The 10,285-nt window shown below is 43.0% G+C and overlaps 1 protein-coding gene across 1 annotated transcript; it reads right to left on the bottom strand.

The window, feature by feature from the left end:
• Positions 1-739: 739 nt before the first annotated feature.
• On the bottom strand, positions 740-9,021 carry slc40a1 (solute carrier family 40 member 1). Its single transcript, XM_080839196.1, has 8 exons — positions 8,877-9,021; positions 8,678-8,745; positions 8,136-8,295; positions 7,842-7,957; positions 5,419-5,545; positions 4,714-4,959; positions 3,778-4,413; positions 740-3,557 (listed from the first exon to the last, which is right to left on the bottom strand). Exons 1-8 carry the CDS (start codon positions 8,908-8,910, stop codon positions 3,244-3,246), a joined length of 1,701 nt encoding a protein of 566 aa, XP_080695322.1. The 5' UTR covers positions 8,911-9,021; the 3' UTR covers positions 740-3,243.
• Positions 9,022-10,285: the final 1,264 nt, after the last annotated feature.

Here is a 10,285-nt window from a genome sequence, read left to right as displayed (position 1 = left end):
CTTTTGCGTTTTATTTTCAGAGCTACATATGAACCTCTATTTATTGTTTAGTTTTTTTGGTCTTTGTTGTTTACAAGTTACAAGCCTTTTCATTTCCAAAAGAAGTATGAAGCTTTCTTATCATGTGGCCCACATTTTTATCACGAGTCCTAGTTTTAAGTCGACATTGGACTTCTCTTACCAAACACCCCCTTCCCACGTGCCTCTGGTTCCTCAAAGATGGACTTGTATAACCAGACCGTAATGGAGTCGTGGCTAAGCACCCTTTGAAGTAAGCCCATTTCTGTCGTGCAAAGTATTTTTTTTTTTTCTTCTTCCCTGAATCAAGTCCGTCAGAACTAAACTGTCTGGAAGAGCCACACATAAAGCAGGCCTTTCGACCGTGCCCACGCATTAACACCAAGGGTGTTTCTTTTTCCTTTCTTTGGTTGTCAAATCAGGTCACTCTTTGTCCGGCAGTACCAGGCTGGCCCTGATCATCCAGTTCGGCTTAAAGTCAGTCCATTAAACAGGACCCGGTTGAAAGGGGGACTCTGGAAGAAAAAAAACTACCCACTAACCCTGTAGAGGAATGTGACCCCTTACAATGGCTGCTGTGCCTGAGCCAAAACCCAGGCCAGTTTCCAGACTACTTGGCCTGTTCGAACAGCCCTCCTTTTTTTTTCTCTCCCTCTCAAATTAACATCACACACTGATTTTTTTTTTGTGCGTTTGTTTTATTACAACTGTAGTCATCATCTCATTTACACATTAACATGCAATTTCAAGAACGTTTTTTTCCGTTTTCTTAAATATATCAAAATGCACATGCAGTCAATTTTTGGCCATATTTTCCTCCTCAGTATGGGGTGGCAGCTGTGCTGGCCCCCCGTGTCTCAGAGAAATGGGGCGAACACAGCAATTCAAACAATGATTACAAAAACTATTCAATGTACAGACCTTTTTGCTCGGTAAATTACTCTTTTGTGCATTACAATCGATTCTTCTCCATTCTACCGTGTTCCGACAGCATGATGAATTACAAGTATATTCACGTGATTTTTGTGTAAAAAAGAAAAGAAAATCAGAGTGAGAAAATGACAAACTACCTTGCTCAATGTAAAATGAACTGTTACCACTAGTGTACAAAACATTTTAAAATACAAAAAGTTAAACATTTAAAAACAACAACATGACTGCATGATCTGACAGTGACAGACGTACAAAAATAGTTACAAACACAGTTCACAAAGTAGTACTGATGGATTACCCAACTGTTAGTTTGTCTGAAAAAAAGAAATCGTCTATTAAAAAGAATACGCCCTCAAACCACTCCAGCACAAAAAAGAACTCAAATATTCAGTGCCCTGTTCTTGCAAATGTGCTTACTCAACATTTGAAGTCAAACCAATGGCCAACATCAACACCTGACAGTTCTGGCATTTGCTTTTAAGAGTGGAGGGAGGCCGACTGTACGGACCAGCTGCATTTCAACGAAAGCCACAAAAAGTCAACAAAATCACCACCGGAGGACCATCCCACCTGATCCTCCAGCCGTCTGCTGCGATCCCAACACAATAACCTCCTTGTGCTGAGCGCATGGCAAGGCTGCCCACTCTCAGTCCAACCTCAACATTACTTCAGTTTGACTTCATATTATTTTTGTGTGAGCCATCCTGCTCATACAACCATGGCTGACACCATGAAGGCAAACCGGTTCCCCCCGCAGGTTTATTAGAGCAGGCTAGGCTCCCAGTGTCCATGGTGTCAGCACCACAACATGGCAGACCAGAACAGAAGCACTGGTGTTAAAGGCTGGGTGTTTGAGGTATACCATGGAAGAGGAAAAGAGGTACTTAACCTAAAATCTACAGGACAGGGTGGGTCAGATTCCATACGCAGGCATCTGGTTCTGAGTCTCATTTTTGCTGATGTGTGATCCTTAGGGGGATGAAGTGGGTAAAACGTGAGGCTGTTTATTGATCGGTATAGGTCAGGTGGTATGCGGTGGAGGACCACCTTTGGAAACAATAGGATATCAGGAGGTTTGAACTCAGAGAGAGAGAGAAGAACGGCAGTATCTCAGACCTTGTGCAAATATGTTTTGAGAATATGCCTGAAATGTGCCTCATGGGGGGGTTTCTGTTTCATCCACTGAGGAATCGCATAAAGTGCCTGTGTAACAATCACAATCACGGCGTTGATTTCCATTTGAAGAAAATTAGACAAAAAAATCAACTTAAAATCAAAAAGATTGTATGCTAACTTAGACTGTAAACGCTGTCTGCTAATACAGCCGCTGGGGAATTTGATTGATGTACTTGTGCCAACATGAACAAAACATCACCATGATCACCACCATCACAAAAACATTTGGAATGTATTGACATGATATTCCCTCACTTCCACCTAAAAGTTTGCTTTGGTAATATGAAAATGTCTTTAAAGAGAATGCATAGCAATGGCTAACACGTAAGCACCACCAAGGCAAAGCTGTAGAATACTGACGGAATATATAGGCCTACTATACTTAAACATACAAGTTCATCCTCCTGGATTCCTGAATGAGTGTTTTGCATAACCCTTATAACCACAGATTAAAGAGACTTTATCCCTGACCTGACTCAAGCAACATGGGAAGAAATCAATTCAAGTGTATATAGCTTAACATGCTATAGTAACTGAACACAGGAAATAACACCCATAGCTACTCAGTTAATAGCACCCAAAAATGAAAATTCCCTGTACTGATCTGAAGCTCAGATGACGTGTGGATTAGGACCTTTTACAACCCGCCAAAATACATGACAGCACTACAATTTAGCCCTGCACTACTAGGTCTAGTCGCCTTCTCCCTCAATCTTAGATATTTCTTCTTCTATTTGTATTTTTTGGCTCCGGGTTGCACAACAGCACAGGCTTGGCTGAAAGGAGAGGAGAGTGCAGCTGGTCATCTTCAGTTCAAGGCTACCCTGCCAGTTGCCCGTCAGACCGACCCAGCGCAGCTCTCGTCCAGGGCCTCAGGCGGTTCTCTGCTCTGCTATCTCCGCTAATGACTATTGATACCTACCGCCACTGCTATCTGCTATAGTCAGGGCAATGCTCCAGGGGTTAAAATACGCATAGATATACATAGGCATCAGCAACTGCTAAAGAAGCAAGTATATTAGCTAAAGACTGGAATGGGTCCCCATAGGCTGGGGGCACGAGGTTAATGTGCAGAGCAGGTAACACTCTGGCTAGGGATAGGGTCTCTTTAATCAGTTACACGATGGTTGGAAGTGAGGGACTGTTGGCCTCCTCCTTTTGCTCAGGGGAGCAGCAGAGGAAGAGGCGACTCCCGAGGCTTTTGAAGGCAAACCTGAAGTACATCATGTGCCCCATGGCGACGAAGGAGACGGAGATGATGACCAGGAGCCCAAAGGCCTCTGGGTTGGGCGCCAGGATGACCATGATGAAGTGCACAAGGTCCAGGAGATAGTTCATGGAGTTCTGGACGCCGTTGATGATTCCGCGCTCGGACTCGATCACATTCTCTTGGATGAGTTGGGTAACGGTCAAGTCGAATGACCATAAACCTGGAAGGGGAAGAGAGAGGATGTCTTGGCATGTTTATTGCCGCATTAAAATGATTTAGATGACTCATTATCACCTTAATTGCATAAACAGCTAGTCGTACTAGAGTCAAAGGTTGGCAACACAGCTCTCAGTGTTTAAAGACTACAATCTGAAAATCAAGAGCTACGTTACGACACTTCTCAGAATTACCAAATTACGAAACCAAAATAACCAACTTACCAACTCTAGCAGCAATGACTCCTGCAAAGAGGAGACTGACAGACAAGTAAGACTCGACTTGGGGTGACTCCTCGAACACCATCGTGGAGCTGTTGGACAAGTTGTCTATAGGGGGGATGCTGGGCATGGGACCTTCTGGGAGGGAACCGCTGTCCCCAAACAGGTGGCTGAGGATGTCCTTGAACGGCGAGACGGTCAGGTCCAAGGGGCTGCCCGGTGTGAAGACGGAGACAACACATAGCATGAGGCACGAGAGCTGCACCATTCCCGACAGGAAGCCAGTGCGGATCAGCCCACACTTCTTCCGGATCCAGGTAAAGGCCACCGTCCCGAAGATCCCGGCGATGGCAGAGGCACCCATGAGGAGGCTCAGGATGGAGCCGTTCAGGCCCTGGGTGTAGGCGTAGCCAGTGGTGATGCAGTCAAAGCCCAGCACAGTCATGTAAAGGAAGGCCAGAGCCATGCCGGCGAAGAAGATGGACTGATTGTAGTACGCCACCCATCCGTCTCGGAAGGTGCGCAGAGGTTCAGCCATCTGGTAGCAGCAACCAGCTGGTTTCTCCGTCTCAGTCTTCACTACAGCTGCCTCTTTCATCAGATGAGAACCTTCAGCTGGGCTCAGTCCGTTCTCCATTTCTGCAGGGGAGATTTTAAAAACATACTTCTGTCAAAATGTTTACAGTGACAGTGAAGATGATTCTGCAAGCACTGTGTTTACTATGTTGTACAACTAAGGAAAATAATTATCTCCCAGCTGAGCAAATTTTATTTGGACTCAGTGAGTTTCCAGAATGTTTTAAGTTGTCCAACTATGACCAATCTTTCTGCAACATCACACTTACTCCTGTATTGTGTTTTAAACCAAAGACAGGACACAATAGGCACAAGCTATTTACAGATATTTCTTTGTAACGGATACTGTACTGAATGGCAGACCTTTCTGGCTGTTCAGTTGTTTCATCTCCTGATCGGTCTCTTTCTGCCCGCTCTTGATGGCCAGAGCAGGTGTCTTCTGGTACACCTTCCATAACAGGCAGTACTCCAGACACATGGAGCACAAGTTCCAGCCTGAGATGAAGCCACAGCCAATGAAATGAGAGCAGAATGCCATGATATGCCCGACCAGCATGGGAGCTAGGATGTTGGTCAGCTGGTCGATGATCCTCACGGTGGCGTTCATATCTGATGTCAGAACAGAACAGATAAGAGTAAATGATGATGACGGGTCATATAGCACTTTCCATGCAGTTTCCTGAGGTCAAAGGATGTTTAAGTTTATCTGTTAGAGAGGAAATGTACGTATGCTAATGGGTGTTAACAACGCCATAACGGATGTTTCAGAAATCACAAGAGTACAGGAGGCAATCACCTGCGGATACTCAGTGGAAATGTGACTACCATATAACTGCCGTTGAGGCTTGTAAAGATACTCAGGGGAAATGTGACTACCATAAAACGTATGTACAGGCACTACTGACAGAAAAATTAAGAGTTGTAAAGTCGAGGGAAAGAAACTGGGGATTAGTGTCTACGAGCAAAGGTCAGTGCCATAACACGTGTTTTCTGTCTGCTGTTTGGCAGCCACCACCTCATATGGTTCAATCAGGGGCTTCCATGAAAGAGGCCTTGGGGGAAACTGACCTGCCAGTTTGTTGCGGTCCTCGCCGGCCACGACCACGACCCAATCTCTCTGGATGGCAATGGAGGTGGCGGTGCTGGCAAGGTTGGCAATGTTGGCAATGCTGATGACCAGGATGTAGCAGGTTGTCTGGTAAAGGAAAAATAAACAAACACATATGAATAAACTCAGTGAACTCAACTGTTCCTTCTCACTTGAAGTTAATTTTGTTTTTATGGAGCACAGAGAGATTAGCATTAGCATGGATTTCTAAGATATGTCCATTCAAGGAATGCTTTATGAGACCATAAAGGAAGACAATTACTTTATGTTCAAAGGAGGATGACCTCACGGTTATGGTCTTTGCGCTCTAAATGAACTTATGGAAGCAGTTGTTTGCACTTTTCTTCCAGTACAGCTGTCAACCATTCTTTAGAATAATGAGCTAGAACTGCTCCTTGCCATCTGCAATCCTACCCAAGGTGTTGCTTTAACCCGGACTTCATCCTGCACTTTGAAGGCCTGCAGTGGTTGAATAATTTGCTAGCCCACTGTTACTGGTCGTTGGTGTGCATTTTTTTTGGTACAGCTGTTTCTGTCATAGAAACAAGAGACGTGATTGGCTGTGCAGGTTCAGTTCCGTATCTTCTGCTAACATGACTGGCTGTTGACCTGCTGACTCATGTTTCAAAAGAAAAATGCAACAGTGGTGTAAACAGCCAGGGGCCCATCTGGGGGGGAAAATGGAGATGGGGGACTAATAACCTACTTCCCCTACTGAGTAAAACTTGTGACTTCTGACCCACTTAGGTTTCATCTCATGACTGCGCATTTCTTGTCGACCGCAAAGACATGAAACAATAAGAAGCAGGATCTTGGCCGGGTCTCCCCAAAAACATTGTACGCGTTGTAAGTGGCTCTTAAAATCCCTCTTACGGATCATCTTGAAATTTCGTAGTGTTTCCCGAAAGTATCGCAATTTAGTAGTGCTTGAAAACGCTCCTAGATTTACATTTTCTCTGTGGCTGAGAAGTTCTAAACAGGGGCTTTTCACTTTGTTCACCAGCAGAAGGATTATAATTAACATTAAATGAGGGGCCAAGCAGCGAAGCTGTGTAGGCACCAGGAGGTCAGGAGGTCAGGATTTGAAGGGTTAGCTTCCAAATTCCAAAATGTCAGACCATGTGTGTTCACTTCCGGCACCATTTCTATGAAAAGCCAATTAGGCACCACTCTATGACAACAGGCGCTAAAAAACTGTGTGTCGTCAAAGCAGATTGGTGGATGTTGAAAACTGCTCGTGATGACAGTCACAAAGCCATTTGGGAACAGCGGAGTTGGCTAAAAGTGGTGCAAGATTATATCCATGGTTTTCTTGAGGGGTAACATTTTGCAGGACAAAATGCCAGGGGAGAGATTAATGATTCAACTCAAGATTTAAGTATCCAATCCCAAACAACACCATAACGCTAAATAACTGCTAAAGAAATGGTTTTCAGTGTGAGTGGTAATGGGGTATAAGTTAAATATGCAGATGTTAAAGTTAAAATTCATCTTTAGGACAATTAGCATGTAGGTCCTATGTTTAAATGACAGCTGTGACGTGACTGTTAAACTGTATCACCAATATCCACTTGTGGATTAAACTGACTGAAACCGCAGCAAAGCACAGTGTGCCCAGCAAACATGACGTTACTTTTGGCCATTGCATCCGTGCGCAAGGACAGCAATGGCAACCATAAATCACCCTTTAGGAAGCAACCATGCTCCCGTGGACATGGCTACGTTCATTAGTTTGTGCATGACGCAAATTTCATCGGCAGGATGGTCTAGACTGTCTGTGCCGCACCAACATTGTGTGTCTGCGTGGACTTCTGTGTGCATTGACTGAGCATGTGCATGCAAGGTTTAAAGCACTGGCTCAGGGTTAAGAGAAAACAATCTATTTACACTATTACAACAGACAGCATATGGTTTTATGCAAAGTGACTTACATTACAAATGCATATTTACATCAGTATGTTTGCTCCCTGGGAATAAAACTACTGGATTAAAAAAAAAAATCATTGTTACTGGAAAACCCAGCCTTTTCAGTTTGAGGTCCTTGTCCGTATTCTCAGTGGTCAGTCTCTTAAACTCCATAATAGTGCTCTGGGGGAGAACTTACTTCCAAACATCATCCAATTTGGCATAAATCCAAAAGATTGTATAATTATGAGTCATATGTCACTCTTGTTCAGGATCAAGCCTGAACAAAAAAAATTATAATCTGGGGCTAATCGCACCAAATTAAAACCTTTAGGTCAGGTATTATCAAGGGCTAATCAAGGAGCAGAGGCTCAGCTTTGTCATTGCATCAGCACAGAATTCGACTGTTCGATTTGAATAAATTCATTGTATGACATCTACCTATTCTAACATAAAGCCTGTCTACAACATCACTTACCAACAGCCATCCATTGTAGAGTTCAGTGAGCTGTTCTTTGAACTGGAAAACCACCATAAGGAGAATGCCACAGAGTATGACTGCTGAATTCTGGATAACCAGGGAGGTCTGAGCCACTGGTCAACAAAAACAGATATCAGGCATATTACACATCTGATAAAAGCATTTTTTTATTATTATTATTTTTTTTTTTTTACAGTATATGCTCATTTTTCTCGACATTTAACTTGTTCTAGCTAATTGTTGAGAAACTAGTCATAATGCCCGTTCTGACAGGCCTTCTCCTGAACTTACCTTTGAGTCGTGGGTTTTTGTCCACCCAGTCGCCAATGATGGCGCCAAGCAACAGTACCGATCCCGCGACTACCAGCCCATACACGGCAGTCAGAAGTAAACTGTTGCCGTAAAGTTCCACCAAGAAAACGGCAACGGCGAAATTCCACATGCGATCTCCCTGTTGTTCATAATAACAATGTAAATAAGAAGGTGAAGAAAGTAATATAATTTTCCATGCCTTTTAGAATACTGCATTTTGATGTAGAAGCACATTTGTATTCCTAACTTAATAACATGTTTATGACATCAGCTGTATATTCAATAACTTTTTAGGCTTGATAATAGGCTAACTTTCAAGTATCAAGTTAACTAAATGTCGCAAACGAGAAATTCCAGCGTAGCCTTCAAAAGAATTTGAATTCTCTTGCTTTACAGACTTCGGTTCTCACCCGCTAACAGATCTCAGCTATAACCTACTTGACTTGCTTACGAATAGGTTCCTTCCTAACGTCCACAAACATTGCATGATGTACAGCTTAGAAATTAGTAGTTTTCCTTACCCATGTTGACAAAGCGTGACTGAGGTAAATAAGGAACTTTGCAGACGTAAAGAAATCGCAAACAGATCCTGCAAATGACAACCAAGGTTTTAGTGGGCTAGCTCATATTGAATGCTAGCCAAATTCTGACCCAATAGCTGGAATGCCATATTATCTGTATTCTGCTAATAGTAATGCATGCTTAGGTTACACAACTCACCACAACAACGTTTCTTCGATCCAGTGTTTTCCATTGTAACGTTAGCCTAATTCTCTTGTTTTGACCAGCTGGGTAGATGATGTTGCTCCGTTGTTGCTTAGTAATTCCTGGTTAATATTTTCTTGCGATCAAAACTTGCTTTCTCCGTTTCCCCTTCCAAACTTAGCTAACACTGTAGCTGAAGTCGGAAAGAAATAATTTCTTCGGAGAGATTGCAGAACAATACTGCAGAACAATAATGCACGGCTTCACGCGCCTTCTCCCAACAGCGATATGCTGCTGCTGCTGTGTTTATGACAGCGCTGGCCACAGCACCTTTATCAGCACTACTAGCCCGCGTCAGATCACGTGACTTGGCTTGTCAGGCGTGTGCATAACAAGAACCGCGGTTTTGCACTAGAACTGAGGGGTAACCAAATCATTCGATTGTTCACACTTAAGGTGTCTTTTTTACATTCAGGTTTGAAAGAGTAGTGGGAACTGCGGTGAGCTGAGGTGTTTGTCGCCGTAGTGTGCCTGTAACTTAACCATTGTTCACCTAATTCTTTGAAGATGGGTGGATAGGCGTATTGAGTAATTCTGTTTACCTACCTGTCTAGCCGATGGTGTCGAGGGAAGTCTCATGTTTAAATAATGTAGGCCTATTATGAATGGATTTTTCAGGTCCAGCTACTGAATTCAACTCTTCGTTACAATCACACCTTCCAGGAAATCTTGGTTGTTTTTGGGAGCAACCTTTTAAAATATAACACACTGATAAAGATTAAACCAGTGGTTTCCACCCTTTTTGGCTTCTGACATCTTACAAAAAGCAGTGAGTAGCCTAGTTGGGGTTTCATTTCAGATGGGCCAGTATCTCACCAAAAAATGTAAGATTAGAGATTTATTTTAATTTTAACTGAAACTAAATATGTGTATCCGAACTTATAGTTTTTTCTTCTCTCCTCTCCCATTAATCATCTCATGACCTCTTCAGCAGGAATTTCATGTAGGACTTTTACTTGCAATGGAGTATTTTTTGCATCATTGGTAGACCACTTTTAGTTAATTATTTGTATGTGTGTGTGTATGTGAGAGAGAGAGAAAGAGAGGGAGTGGCTCTGCGTGTGCTATTTGCATGCCAGATTGTGAGTATAAATAAAACTGTTATCATAACTGTTATCTGTTAAATGCCATTGCTCAGGTGCAACTCATTTAATTTCAGTAAAAGATAAGTAGAGTGGAGTTGAAATGATGATTTCTGTGAAACAGTCTGTCAGTGGGGTTTATTTTGGATTTTGTATATTCAGTGAACCGTTGCCCTATACCCCTCGGTTCTCCACTCCACACATACTCACATCACTTTATCTCCGACACAAACATGAGTTCACTATGATGTGAACACAATGTGACCTCTCTGTCAAAATGAA

The sequence above is a fragment of the Sprattus sprattus genome, assembly GCF_963457725.1.
Source record: "Sprattus sprattus genome assembly, chromosome: 5".
NCBI classification, from domain to species: Eukaryota; Metazoa; Chordata; class Actinopteri; order Clupeiformes; family Clupeidae; genus Sprattus; species Sprattus sprattus.
Note: the sequence above shows the minus strand (reverse complement) of the source record. Positions and strands in the feature narration are given on the sequence as shown.